The sequence below is a fragment of the Podarcis gaigeae genome (assembly GCF_964106915.1).
Source record: "Podarcis gaigeae genome assembly, chromosome: 4".
Lineage (NCBI taxonomy): Eukaryota > Metazoa > Chordata > Lepidosauria > Squamata > Lacertidae > Podarcis > Podarcis gaigeae.
In genome coordinates, this window is record NC_139677.1 from 100,629,708 (window position 1) to 100,645,103 (window position 15,396).

The 15,396-nt window shown below is 46.0% G+C and overlaps 1 protein-coding gene across 8 annotated transcripts in view; it reads left to right on the forward strand.

Annotated features, from left to right (window-relative positions):
- RELT (RELT TNF receptor) overlaps positions 1 to 15,396 on the forward strand; it is an 86,729-nt gene that overhangs the window by 52,550 nt on the left and 18,783 nt on the right. For all 8 annotated transcript variants that reach the window (XM_083736934.1, XM_083736937.1, XM_083736935.1 and 5 more), the window contains 3 exons: positions 1,381 to 1,559; positions 6,731 to 6,816; positions 10,896 to 11,153. In XM_083736934.1, coding sequence (XP_083593060.1) covers positions 1,381 to 1,559; positions 6,731 to 6,816; positions 10,896 to 11,153 — 523 coding nt within the window. The remainder of the gene's footprint in view (positions 1 to 1,380; positions 1,560 to 6,730; positions 6,817 to 10,895; positions 11,154 to 15,396) is intronic.

Genomic DNA, 15,396 nt, shown 5'->3' on the forward strand with positions numbered 1-15,396 from the left:
GAATAGCCTCTGGACTATAATGTAATTTAAAGAGAAAACTATCTTTAGCAAGATTTTTCCTCCAAAAGCATTTTATTTTAAAAATCTGATTTAAATAATTTTAAAAATCCAATTAAAATTTTAAAAATCCAATTATTTGATTTTTTTTTTAATCATTGATTTCTATCCACCCTGTTTTAGAGTCTAGACCTTTAGATTATACAGAGCTGATGCTCAAAAGCTTCTTCTCTCTTTTTTGCCACAATCTGATTTCCTCCTTCTCTGTCTCAAATCCCATTTCCCACTACGAAGGCCGGTAGCAAAAAAAAAGCACATCCAACTTCAGCTGGGAGGAGTCTTGTGCACTTCGTTCACTGTTTGCAACGTTCAAGCCCAGAATCCAGCCTTTTAATAGGGAACCCTCTCGCCCGCCTCGCGAGTGTTGGGATGTTCGTGAAGATTCCGCCACATCCCAGCGGCGGACGTCAGTCCAACGGCTGGAAGGGAAGTGAGGCATAAGGAACTGCACCCCTGCCTGGTTGAGCTTGTGGCATCTTAACCTTTAAAGCCCTATGCAGCCTAGGAGCCACGTACCTACGGAACCGCCTCTCCTGGTATGCCCCGTGGAGGACCTTAAGGTTCACAAATGACAACACTTTGGAGGTCCCAAGGTGGTTAGGTTGGTCTCAGCTAGGGCCAGGGCCTTTTCAGTACTGGCCCCAACTTGGTGGAATGCTCTGTCACAAGAGACCAGGGCCCTGCGGGACTTGACATCTTTCTGCAGAGCCTGCAAGACGGAGCTGTTCCGCCTGGCCTTTAGTTTGGACTCAGTCTGACCCTTATGTGTCCCTCCCCTTATGGTTTTGATCTATGGGCTACTATTAAAATGAGGCTGCATTTTAAATTGTATTTTAACTTGTATTTCAAATTGTTCCCCCCAACATTATGTTTTTACTGTGATTTTATTGGTGTTAGCTGCCTTGAGCCCGGCTCTGGCCGGGGAAGGCGGGGTATAAATAAAATATTATTATTATTGTTGTTGTTGTTGTTGTTGTTGTTGTTGTTGTTGTTGTTGTTATTGTTATTTTATTCTATCAGAATGGATCAGTATGTATTTCACCTTACTTTTCAGCCAGACCAAATTTGTAAAGGGAGCACAACTTTATTATTATTATTACTATTATAATTGCAACGTTCAAGCCCAGAATCCAGCCTTTTAATAGAGAACCCTCTCACCCACCTCACGAGTGTTGGGATTTTCATGAAGATTCCGCCACATCCCAGCGGCGGACTTCAGTCCAACAGCTGGAAGGGAAGTGAGGTATAAGGAACTACACACATCCCTGCCTGGTTGAGCTTGTGGCATCTTAACTCTGCTTTTTCTTTGATTTCCCACTCTAGACATGTGGCTATGGGAAAGGACTGGGGATGATTTGCAAGGCTTGCTCTGCGGGAACCTTCTCTCCCAGCTACGGGCTGGAATTCTGCACGCTGCATACCCACTGTGAAGCCAAAAGGAGGGTTCATGCCAGCCCTGGAACAGCCGTAGTGGACACCTTGTGCGGGGACTGCATGCCCGGGTAACGCTGCTTATTGCTTTTACTCTCTATTCTCTTGCAGGGCAGACACACCTGCGCCAAACCCTCCCGCGCTACAGGCAGCGTTGCAGCTCTCTGGCAAACACGGAGCCTTGTACGAGAATCAATTGGCAACACACCGGCATGTCAGAATATAAAGTTTTGCACAAATGTGAAATTGTGGCAGGATTTGGATTTGAACTTACCATATTTTTCACTCCATAAGATGCACTTTTTTCTTCCTAAAAAGTAAGGGGAAATGTCTGCGCGTCTTACGGAGCGAATGTGTGGTCCCTGGAGCTGAATTGCCCAGGGGAGAAAAGCAGATCATGGTTTGCTTTTTGAAAGAGGGAAGGAGGTGTTGAAAGGAAGCCGCTGATCGCAAGCGATTGGGAGCAAGATAAGGGAGGCTAGTGATAAAGGAGGCTGCCTGGGAGGGGGAGGTAAAGACAGCGAACTTGCAAGGAGAGGAGACAGGAAGACTAAAGTAATGAGGAGAGAAATTAAAAGAAAAGGAGGAGCAAAAAACTGCTTCAGCTAAAGAAAAGACACTAAGGCAAACAAGAGGGAAGGGAGTGTTGAAAGGAAGCAGCTGATCAGTGGGATCGGGAGAGAGATAAGGGACGCTAGAGATAAAGGAGGCTGTCTGGGAGAGGGGAGGTAAAAACTCATGGATCCTCAGGATTTTTACACCCCAAACACGCACGTATCCTGCAAGGAACCACCATGCGTTGCTAAGGATTCGGGGCAAGAGGAGGGGAGAGCATTGCAGGGCAATTGCCCTCCCTCATGCGTTGAGCATGCCTGCGTTTTTCCATGTGGCTCTGTGTTGTGGAGGAAAGCTGGCAACCAGGCGTTGAAGCAATTTTGCCTGAAAATTATGACCGTCATTCGCCTTGTCGAGAAACCACAAGAGGCCGTGATGACCACACAGCTTGTTTAAGCGTTTTGTTAAACTGTGAAACCTGCTCTCATGCGAGGCAGGGATGGCTGCCAGCCTAGATGTCTTTAAGAAGAGGATTAGACAAACTCACAGACTGTTCTCGATGGCTACCAGCCAGGGAGCCGATGTTTTTTGCCTTCATAGCTGGAGGCAGCAATGCTTGAATTGCTGGAAGCCGCAGGAAAGGACAGTTGCTCTTGCGCTGAGGACCTGCTTCCACAGGCCTCTGCCCAGCGTTAGAACAGGATTGCGGGGCTAGATGGGCTATTGGCCGGATCCAGCAATTTCTTCTTACGTTTTTAGCAACAGCTGATTGATGCAGCCCTTGGATCTGTTTTTATTTGGGCCTTGATGGTTCTGCTAAGCCTGTTTTCAACGCATACAGTCATACCTCTTGTTAAGTTCGGTTCAGGTTACGTTCTTTCAGGATACGTCCCACGGCGACCTGGAAGTAACGGAATGGGTTACTTCCGGGTTTCGCCGCTCGCGCATGCGCAGATGCTCAAAATGACGTTGTGCGCAGAAGCGGCGAATTGCGACCAGCACATGCGCAGACACAGGTTGCTTTCTGCTCATGTGGCGAACGGGGCTCCGGAACGAATCCTGTTCGCAACCAGAGGTACCACTGTACTTCTAGCGTGACATAACTCTTGCCTGTGTTTTCTGCGCAAACGTCCACATTCATATTCAAATTCATTCTGTGCAAATGTCCATATTCGTTTCCGAGCACAATTCAAAGTGATGGTGCAGACCTTTAAAGCCCTAAACGGCCTTGGCCCAGTACACCTGAAGGAGCATCTCCACCCCCATCATTCACCCCAGACACTGAGGTCCAGCTCCGAGGGCCTTCTGGCGGTTCCCTCCCTGTGAGAAGTGAGGTTACAGGGAACCAGGCAGAGGGCCTTCTCGGTGGTGGCACCCGCCCTGTGGAACGCCCTCCCATCAGATGTCAAGGAAATAAACAACTGCCTGACTTTTAGAAGACACCTGAAGGCACCCCTCTTTAGGGAAGCTTTTAATGTTTGATGTTTTATCTTGTTTTTAATATTCTGTCGGGAGCCGCCCAGAGGGGCTGGGGAAACCCAGCCAGATGGGTGGGGTATTTTGGGGTAGTATTATTATGTGTTGTGCAGTGCCTGAGTAATAATAATAATATTTTAAAAAATTATTTATACCCCGCCCTCCCCAGCCAAGACCGGGCTCAGGGCAGCTAACACCAAATATAAAAACAATTGATTGAAATACAGCTTAAAAAACAAGATTAAAATTCAACATTAAAATGCAGCCTCATTTCAGTGGAAACTCCCTATGCTCCATATGGAGTACATATGCTCCAAAAGCTATGAGGATCTTAAACTTCCTAATTCACCCAGGAGCCAACCATTCCCAGCTTGTCTCACGTTCTTATATTCTTAAGCCTGTAATAAGTTTCCAAAGAGCCCAGGTTGAAAAATCAGCAATCCAGATTGTACAGCAGGCCGGGCTGCTGGGTAGAGGACCCTCCGATACCCCAGGGCTTAGAGGCCTGCTATTCAGTCCAGCCTCAATGCGCAACATGCCTGGGGAAAGTCAGGTGATTCCGATAAGGATCACAGGAATGCAGGCAGAGAGGGGTGTGAGTGCAAAAGGGAGGTCTCAATGCAATTGATACCACAGCAGTGCTGAAGTTCAAATAGGCAGGGACTCATCAGTCCCTGGGATGGCTTGGGGCATTTCAAGCAAGAACCAGAGAGAGAATAATATTTTTTTTTTATAAGAATTTTTATTAAGGTTTCCACAAATTTTATCATGACAAAACAGAACAACACAATTACAGACAAAAAACAATATAAAACATAAAAAAACAAAGAAAAATATATAAATTCAAATCTTAATTTCTTGTTACTTACTTTCCCGACTTCCTCACACTCCCCTTTCTGTATTCCAATTTCTAATTTATTTTCAGCAAATCCTTCCTCTATTTTAACTAATTTTAATATTGCTTATTTTCTTTTAAATTAACCATTACCGCTACTAACCACTTAACTTCCAATCCCCATCTTTTTAACATTGATTAATTTTGCTATATTTCTTTAGTTCTTACTCAAAAAACATCTTTATATATTCCTTTCAACTATGTCACTAATGCCACACTAACTTTATATCCTGCATCACTTTAACATTCAAATAGTTTGCAATGTTTTTGCAGACAGTCTTTAAATTTCTTCCAATCTTCTTCCGTTTGTTCTTCTCCCGTGTCTCGGATTCTGCCAGTCATAATATTTTTAGAAGGGTTGCAAACTGGGCTGCTGCCCCCCCCCCCACTGTATAGCCCCATTTTCAGAGCAAATATTCTTACTGGTTTTGGAAGAGGGTGTGCATCCCTCTTGGACAGTACTTGGTGTGTTCAGTATCAGAGAACGTTAGCAAGCACAGGTGTGCATATTTTTGTGGCTCTGGTTCCCAGTGCCTTGGCTGGAAGTCGGGACGGGACAGAAATCCGCTTCACTTTTAAAAGGCATACAGTGGTACCTCAGGTTAAGTACTTAATTTGTTCCGGAGGTCCGTTCTTGACCTGAAACTGTTCTTAATCTGAGGTACCACTTTAACTAGTGGGGCTTCCCGCTGTCACCGCGCGATTTCTGTTCTCATCCTGAAGCAAAGTTCTCAACCTGAGGTACTATTTCTGGGTTAGCGGAGTCTGTAACCTGAAGCGTCTGTAACCTGAAGCGTCTGTAACCCGAGGTACCACTGTACTTGCTAAATTCACACCTCTTCAGACTTTGCCTGCATCGAAACACCGCTGTCTCTTGAAATTTGCACTTTCTCCTAATTTTCCAGTGTGTTTTTCCAGCCAAGTAATGTGAATGAAAATGCATGTTCTAGGGTGGAGTGTGCGTGGACTGTGTCTCTTAGTGAAAACAGCGTCCAAAAAAAACCACAGAGAGAGAGAGTGAATGAGAAGTGCTTGCAAAAATGTGTATTCTGGGCCAATTTTGCAATAATGAGAACAGGAGCAGGGGGAGAAAGCAAGCTGAATGAGTAGAACTGAGAAAAGGAGAGGCCAATATTGAGATTCTCCCATCCCTAGCCGGAAATGCTATCAGGGTTGGGGACACCTGAAAGTTTACGATCGCCCGCGAAGGGAGTCCTTGTGGAGAGGCGGCAAAGCAACAGTTCCGAAATGCCGCAGTCTGCAAAACTGCGTACCAGGAAGAGCCGGAATCCCAGCATCTTGACGGGAAACCAGTGAGGAGGAAGTGATGGAGCAGGAATCAGTGATTCATCGCCAGTTCTTGGCTGAACTCAGCCTGCTTAACTTAAGGCTAGAGGGAGGAGGGAGAAACTAGATGACCCCTTAGTCACGTTTTTTGCTGCTGATTAATCCAAATTCCCCGCATCGATTTTGCAGAGAGTGGAAAAGGAGATTCCCGCCTTTTTCCTTATCCTCTAGCATTTTCAGTGGGGTTTTTCACTCTGTCCCCCAGTACAGCATAAGATTTTGCACCTCTTTTAGCCACACGGGAGTCCTGCGAAGACTTTGCACCTTTTTTAGCAGTTACCGGATGGGACTTATGGGATACTTTTGTGTTGCTGTGACTTATAAGTGCAGCGGCAGAAGATAAAGTGAGGATAATGGCAACCAGGGCCAGATTCGGTTTGATGAGGCCCTCAGCTACTGAAGGTAAAGGGCCCTTTATATGTCCAGCTGTCCTTTGTCAACAACAAATTGTCGCTGGTTTTTTTGTTGTTGAGCATATGCTGTATGGTAAATAATAATAATAATAATAATAATTATTATTATTATTATTTATTATTTATACCCCACCCATCTGGCTGGGTTTCCCCAGCCACTCTGGGCAGCTTCCAACAGAATATTAAAATACAATAACCTATTAAACATTAACAGCTTCCCTAAACACAGGGCTCCTTTATGGACCTAATAGGTATCTAAAGCCATTTGCACATAAGAAATAAGCAAACCAGTGATATTTTAGGGAGCAGGCTAGCAGGCGGGGCCCATGACTTCCATCACAGGAGCCTACACAACACAAAACACTGTTGCTGTATGTAGGTTTTATTTTATTTGTTTTTTATCTTATATTTTGGAAATGTACATCCAGCTGCGAAATTTCAATGTCTGGAGGGGACCTGTTGGGGATCTTTGTCCTGGTGGGATATGCCGGTGTCTTTGGGGCATCTCTGAGATACCAGCCTTTAACCTGATCATCTCTCTTCTTTCCATCCACAGATATTATAGCCCTGACGGTGAGACAGACCCAAACGCCACCTGCCTGCCTTGTTTTTCTGCCCCCCAAAGCCTCCCAGGATGCTCAGGTGAGAGCAAAAGATGGTGAAGGTGCAAAAAGGGAACATTTTATTTCCATTCAAGCTGGAGAGGGAAGGAGCTGACTGGGCGTGGTCTGCAAGTTAGGTTGTCTTGCCAAAGTGAAGCAGCTCAGGGCCTGGGTGGGAGATCACCTGGGTTACCTTCAGTTCTTTGATGGACGACTTAAAGTGACATAAAAGATGCTCTCCCCAGCAACTGTGCTCCTCAGGTGTGGCACTGCTGAGAGCACCAGGTTCCCCAGAGGTGCGTTTAGCTTGTCCTAGAAAAGAGGCTTTTAGTGTTGCAGCTCCAGCCCTCTGGAATCATTTGCCAGCTGGAATAAGACAAGCGCCTCGCATTGAGATATTTTCAACCTCCGCAAGATGGTTTTGTTTAAAAAGGCTTTCCCTGAAGTGTGAGCCAGTCGTTGGATGGGGCATTGCAAGTTGAGATTCCTGCATTGCAGGGGGTTGGAAATTATTATTATTATTATTATTATTATTATTATTATTATTATTATTATTATTATTTTATACCCCACCATCTGGGTATAATAATAATAATACAGTAATGCATCAAACATTAAAAGCTTCCCTAAACAAGGCTGCCTTCAGATGTCTTCTAAAAGTCTGGTAGTTGTTGTTCTCTTTGAAATCTAGATGACCCTTGGGGTAATTTCCAACTTGACGATTCTATGATTTTATGCAATGGGATAAAATCGTAGAAATAGTTCCTCCGCTTTTCATTCATTGAATGTGTGATCTTTTGCATTTTATCTTGTATACCACAGTGGTAGCTCTGTTTACAAAATCTCCAAAGCAATAAATGAAATTTAAAGGGCAGAGTAAAGGTAAAGGGACCCCTGACCATTAGGTCCAGTCGTGACCGACTCTGGGGTTGCGGCGCTCATCTCGCTTTATTGGCCAAGGGAGCCGGCGTACAGCTTCTGGGTCATGTGGCCAGCATGACTAAGCCGCTTCTGGCGAACCAGAGCAGCGCACGGAAACGCCGTTTACCTTCCTGCCAGAGTGGTACCTATTTATCTACTTGCACTTTGATGTGATTTTGAACTGCTAGGTTGGCAGGAGCAGGGACCGAGCAACGGGAGCTCACCCCATTGCGGGGATTCGAACTGCCGACCTTCTGATTGGCAGGTCCTAGGCTCTGTGGTTTAGCCCACAGCACCACCCACATCCCCTAAAGGGCAGAGTACAAGCGTACTAATAAATATTACGGCAGTTGAAAGAGCCTCAGAGTCTGAAACTTCATAGGGAGAGGCAAGAAATGCGAGTTGAGTGCTGCTCCTTTCTTATTCTCTTCCTGGGAAAATTGAGTTGCGTTGAAATGTGGGGCGTGATGTCATCGCCCCAGATGCTCCCTTCCCCATGTGAGTGGCAGTGGGGGAATATTCCATGCAGTGATACCATGTCATGACTTGCCTTAATGTGACATGTTAATGTTACTGGGACAAATATATTTATTTAAAAATAAAAACCCAAGAGTCCCAGGATGAGTTGCTAAATTTCTGGTTTTTGTCTATTTCTCTCTGATTATTATTTTTCTATATTATCATTAGCTGCCCTCCACCCTCAGATTCCAGGGTGGGGTACCACAGTTCAAAATACATCATCGGAAACCGTTTAAAACAAATTAGAATCACGAAAACAGGGCAAGTCCTAAAACCAGACAACACGGTGTATATAACACAGCACTAAGTGGATCTTGATGGCTTGTGAAGGATTAATTACACCCTGATATTCTCTCTTGTGTCACACGAAGAAAAGTTGATTGTAGTGAATCATGCTAATTCTCTTTGGCTTGTTGGTACACCTTTGGTACACCTCAGCGTGTCTCAGTGCATGTGCAAACCTTGGGATTTCCTGGGTGGGTCTGAGAGATTTTTTGAAACCTGTATCTCTTTCAAATCAGAACCAGTAAAGGCGGTGAAGGTCCTGTGTGAGTGTCTGTAGGCGATTGGATGATGGATGGCAGTTAACAGATTGAGGTTGAATCCTGACAAGACAGAAGTACTGTTTTGGGGGGACAGGAGGTGGGCAGGTGTGGAGGACTCCCTGGTCCTGAATGGGGTAACTTTGCCCCTGAAGGACCAGGTGTGCAGCCTGGGAGTCATTCTGGACTCACAGCTGTCCATGGAGGCGTCATAAGCTGCATCTGGTACGCAGGCTGAGACCCCACCTCCCTGCAGAATGTCTCGCCAGAGTGGTGCATGCTCTAGTTATCTCTCGCTTGGACTACTGCAATGCGCTCTATGTGGTGCTACCTTTGAAGGTGACCTGGAAACTACAACTACGGTAATTCAGAATGCGGCAGTTAGACTGGTGACTGGGAGCAGCTGTCGAGACCATATAACACCGGTCTTGAAGGACCTACACTGGCTCCCAGTATGTTTCCGAGCACAATTCAAAGTGTTGGTGCTGACCCTTAAAGCCCTAAATGGCCCCGGTCCAGTATACCTGAAGGAGTGTCTCCACCTCCATATTTCTGCCTGGAAAGTGAGGTCCAGCGCCGAGGGCCTTCTGGTGGTTCCCTGGCTGCGAGTAGCCAAGTTACAGGGAACCAGGCAGAGGGCCTTCTCAGTAGTGGCACCCGCCCTGTGGAACGCCCTCCCACCAGATGTCAAAGAGAAAAATAACTACCAAACTTTTAGAAGACATCTGAAGGCAGCCCTGTTTAGGGAAGCTTTTAATGTTTAATAGGTTATTGTATTTTAGTGTTTTGTTGGAAGCCGCCCAGAGTGGCTGTATAAATAAATTCTTCTTCATCATCATCATCATCTTCTTCTTCTTCTTCTTCTTATTATTATTATTATTATTATTATTACTCTGAACAAGGTGGTGTAGAAAGGCAGGAGATTCCAAGCCCTGGAATTCCTGCTTCCACCTCTATGTAGTCTGCCTGTCAAATACCAGAACGGGTCCGAGGGGCGCATTGCGGTTCCTTACAACACGAGGTGCGAAAGCATCACGGCTAGTCAGACATAGGTTGCAACAGGAATTTCTGCAGGGCAGATCGTGGCAATAATTGTTGATACCCAAATGTTGAAAAACTCGTGGTTGATTCATCCGTCGGGCATGCCTGTGTGGCAAAGGCAGGTTGTAAAATTCTGCCAGAAGCATGCATTCTACTGAACACCCAGAAATGATCTCCAGGTGAAATGTGGGTTTTGTTTTAAGTAGGAACAACCAGGATGTGATGTCAAAGGGTATTTTAATTTGATTGCACGCCCTGCGCCGTTAACACCACTGCTTTGCTTCCAGATGTCTAAAAGGCATTTGACACAATGGAATGGGCTTGGTTGTTTTTATGTTGCCAACTGTCCTGTGACTTTCAGATGAAGGGCAGCATATAAGTTTGATAAATAAGAAAATAAAGTAAATAATAATAAAGCCTTTGAGCGTCTCGGCTTAAAGAGAGGGGACCCATTAAGGTCAGCTGTGCTTTCAAAGCCCTACTGTAAGTGAGCATCAAGGAAAAGGGAGGATCTGGGAATTGTTGGTTTCTTGCCCTGTAAAATTAAATGAAAGCTTTTAAAACACATCTACAACATACAACATAAAAATACAATTCTAAAGAATCTCCTGGACTTCCCCCCTCCCCTTTGTGGGTCCCGTTGTTCTTGCATCTTTTGTGATTATCCAAACCTTTTACTTCACCATTATATTCAAAATTCACCATTGAACTACAAGTGTTATTCCAATCCTACGAACGATGTTAACTGTTTTCAGTGGTTTGTAAAATGAATGATAAATTTTCTTCCCCATTCCTTATTAAAACTTTGATCTTCCTGATTTCTGATTTTTCCGGTCATTTTTGCCATTTCAGCATAGTCCAACTTAACCTGCCATTCTTCTCTGGGAAATGTTGTAGGGAGCTGGAATGGTATAGTCCAAATCCATTAAGGCCACAGTGCCTGGTTTCCATTGGGACTGGGATGGCAGAAGGCAGGGAGCCCGTCAGTTGTTGGATGTTGGAGCCAAGGACAGGGAGGGGGTCACCCCACAGCTGGTGGTACATCCTGGTTGATCTCGTGTTGCCACCAACTTCTCCCAATTCCTTACCCTCTCAGGATCCAGGAAGTGGCTGACCCGCCTGGCACGCAACGCCGAAGCTCTGCAGAGGCGGGACAACAAGATGGCTGCCAACGGCACCCGAGAGGGGAAGCCAGAGGAGAGCGCCACCCAGTATGCCGTCTTGGCCATTGTCCCGGTCTTCTGCGTGATGGGCCTGCTAGGGATCCTCTTCTGCAACCTGTTGATGAAGAAGGGCTATCACTGCACCGCCCAGAAAGACACGGACGAGGAGGGGGCCAAATCCGAGAGGAACGGTGAGACAGGTCAGGGCCAGGGTGGGATGTGAGCTCTTCCAGATTATGATCTCCATTGGCGCTCCCTGTATTTCAAATCATCGCATTTTGCAAGCGGTGCGGAGTGCACTTTTCAGGGAGCTATTAAGGCAATAGAGTAATTTATTTTTGTTTGTTTGTTTGTTTATTATTTGGACCCCACCCATCTGGCCAGGTTTCCCCAGCCTCTCTGGGCAGCTCCCAACGGAATATAAAAAACACGATAAAACATCAAACATTAAAAACTTCCCTAAACAGGGCTGCCTTCAGATGTTTTCTAAAAGTCAGATAGTTTAGTTGTTTATTTCCTTGACATGTGATGGTAGGGCGTTCCACAGGGCGGGCGCCACCACCAAGAAGGCCCTCTGCCTGGTTATTATTCAAGGTATAATAATTCCCTTTAATTCTGCTTCCAAACTGTTATTCAATCCAGTTACAATCCAATCTTAATAATAATCCCTTATACAACAGCTACCGTGTTCTAACTTCAATTTGTGTTGACACATTTAATAACTTATGATCCACAAGTGAAGTTCTCCTTTCTTCTTCCTGTGTGTGGTGTTTAAAACCATATTGTTCCTTTTGGTCCTTGCCAAATATTATGTCTATCTTGGTTATTCTTGATCCGCATCATGCCTTGTGGAAAGGCTATCGTATTACCTCTTAGTCATCCGAGAAGCATTGGAGAACAACAAATAATGTCAAATTATGTGTGGATGTTTCAATATAATCCCACCACCAATGCAGTTATTAATGCACGTGGGTGGCGCTGTGGTCTAAACCCCTGAGCCTCTTGGGCTTGCCGATCAGAAGGTCAGCGGTTCGAATCCCCACGTCTGGGTGAGCTCCTGTTGCTCAGTCTCTGCTCCTGCTAACCTAGTAGTTCAAAAGCACACCGGTGCAAGTAGATAAATAGGTACCGCTATGGCAGGAAGGTAAATAGCGTTTCTGTGTGCTCTGGTTTCCGTCACGGAGTCCCGTTGTGCCAGAAGTGGTTTAGTCCTGCTGGTCACATGACCCAGAAAGCTGTCCGTGGACAAACGCCGGCTCCCTCGGCCTGAAAGCAAGATGAGCGCCGCAACCCCTTAGTCGCCTTTGACTGCACTTAACTTTCCAGGGGTCCTTTAAAAAAGGTAAAGGTACCCCTTACTGTTAGGTCCAGTCGCGAACGACTCTGGGGTTGTGCGCTCATCTCGCTCTATAGGCCGAGGGAGCCGGCATTTGTCCGCAGACAGCTTCAAGGTCATGTGGCCAGCATGACTAAGCCACTTCTGGCGAACCAGAGCAATGCACAGAAATGCTGTTTACCTTCCTGTTTACCTTCTGGGCTGCATCAATAGGAGTATAACACCTAGATCAAGGGAAGTAATAGTGCCACTGTATTCTGCTCTGGTCAGACCTCACCTGGAGTACTGTGTCCAGTTCTGGGCACCACAGTGCAAGAAGGACACTGACAAACTGGAACGTGTCCAGAGGAGGGCAACCAAAATGGTCAAAGGCCTGGAAACGATGCCTTATGAGGAACGGCTAAGGGAGCTGGGCATGTTTAGCCTGGAGAAGAGGAGGCTAAGGGGTGATATGATAGCCATGTTCAAATATATAAAAGGATGTCACATAGAGGAGGGAGAAAGGTTGTTTTCTGCTGCTCCAGAGAAGCGGACACGGAGCAATGGTTCCAAACTACAAGAAAGAAGATTCCACCTAAACATTAGGAAGAACTTCCTGACGGTAAGAGCTGTTTGACAGTGGAATTTGCTGCCAAGGAGTGTGGTGGAGTCTCCTTCTTTGGAGGTCTTTAAGCAGAGGCTTGACAACCATATGTCAGGAGTGCTCTGATGGTGTTTCCTGCTTGGCAGGGGGTTGGACTCGATGGCCCTTGTGGTCTCTTCCAACTCTATGATTCTACGATTCTTGCCAGAGTGGTACCTATTTATCTACTTGCACTTTGACGTACTTTCAAACTGCTAGGTTGGCAGGAGCAGGGACCGAGCAACGGGAGCTCACCCCGTCGCGGGGATTTGAACTGCCGACCTTCCGATCAGCAAGCCCTAGGCTCAGTGGTTTAGACCACAGCGCCACCTGCGTCCACCAGGGGTCCTTTACCTTTACCTATTATTGCATCAGTGAACTGTTGCAAAATAGACCCACAATAGAGCACCAACTTCCTGTGTTGTAAAACAAGAAAGCGAGGCGCAGGTCTCAGGAACTCTTTCACTGAGTCCTCAGAGGGTCATTGCTTGAGTAGATTATGCACTGGGACTAGATGAGCTGGCTCAATGCAAGAGGGCTGTATCCATTTCCTTCTGATGTAGTAAGAAGGACAGGCTGCATTCTCATCTTGGGTGCAGATCCTGCACCCTTCTTCCTAGACATTGCTTAAAATCAGCTCCACCCTTTGCTGCAAAGTCTGCCAGCGGCAGAGCTTTTGTGGTGCATCATCTCTTCAAAGCACGTGCCCATTCTGAAGGCGTTGGTTGTATCGGGGAGTGTCCATTTGCTGTCATCTATACAAACAGTCATAATCTGCTTTGTGCTCTTTGTTGTGTGTTGGTCCTGCTGTGCTTGTTCCACTCTGCTTATGGGCAGGGTAGAAAGACTCAGCCGAAGAAGGGCTGCCAAAATAGGGCCGGATTTAGGTTTGATGAAGGTAATGGGGCCCTTTATACGTCCAGCTGTCCTTTGTCAACAACAAATTGTCACTGTTTTTTGTGTTGAATATATGCTATATGGTAACTTATGGACCTGATAGGTATCTCAAGCCATTTGCACATGTTGCCATGCAGCCAGTCCATGCAGAATGGAGGCACCCTATACAGTGGTACCTCGGTTTACCAACTTAATTTGTTCGTGAAGCCCGTTCTTAAACCAAATCCAGTCTTTCCCTAATGAGGCCTCCCACCACCAGTGCCCTTCCACTGTTCGGCTTCCGTTTGTTGTTGTTGTTGTTTAGTCGTGTCCGACTCTTCGTGACCCCCTGGACCAGAGCACGCCAGGCACTCCTGTCTTCCACTGCCTCCCACAGTTTGGTCAGACTCATGCTGGTAGCTTCGAGAACACTGTCCAACCATCTCATCCTCTGTCGTCCCCTTCTCCTTGTGCCCTCCATCTTTCCAAGATCAGGGTCTTTTCCAAGGAGTCTTCTCTTCTCATGAGGTGGCCAAAGTATTGGAGCCTCAGCTTCAGAATCTGTCCTTCCAGTGAGCACTCAGGGCTGATTTCCTTCAGAATGGAGAGGTTTGATCTTCTTGCAGTCCATGGGACTCTCAAGAGTCTCCTCCAGCACCAGAATTCAAAAGCATCCATTCTTTGGCGATCAGCCTTCTTTATGGTCCAGCTCTCACTTCCATACATCACTACTGGGAAAACCAGAGCTTTAACTAGACGGACCTTTGTTGGCAAGGTGATATCTCTGCTTTTTAAGATGCTGTCTAGGTTTGTCATTGCTTTTCTCCCAAGAAGCAGACGTCTTTTAATTTTGTGACTGCTGTTACCGTCTTCCGTTCATAGACCGAGGTAAAGTTCACAAACCGGAGCACTACTTCCGGTTTTGTGGAGTTCGTAAACCCGTAAACCGAACAGTTTGTAAACAGGACTGTTTGTAAACCGAGGTACCACTGTATATAGAAATGAGCAAACCAGTGATATTTTAGGGAGCAGGCTAGCAGGCAGGGCCCATGACTTATTGTATTTTTCTCTCTATAAGACGCACCAGACCACAAGACGCACCTAGTTTTTGGAGGAGGAAAACAAGAAAAAAAATATTCTGAATCTCAGAAGCCAGAACAGCAAGAGGGATCACTGCGCAGTGAAAGCAGCGATCCCTCTTGCTGTTCTGGCTTCTGGGATAGCTGCACAGCCTGCATTCGGTCCATAAGATGCACACACATTTCCCCTTACTTTTCATGAGGGAAAAAGTGAGTCTTATAGGAGCCTACACAACACATAACTCTGTTTCTGTATGTAGGTTTTATTTGTTTTTTATCTTATATTTTGGAAATTTACATTCAGTTTCCCTTTAATTTTTTTTGGAGGGGCAAGAGAGCTTGTTTTGCTTATACATAAATCTGGCACTGGCCAAGTGCCACCACAGCCACCATTGCTGCCTCAGGGGAGGAAGAGAGTGTCAGAGGAAGAGGAGTTGGCCAAGGGGGAAGCCCAGATTTCACCGGCAAGGCTGCAGCTGTGAGACCGGGAAGCCTGCGCATAAGTCTAACCCCCACTATGA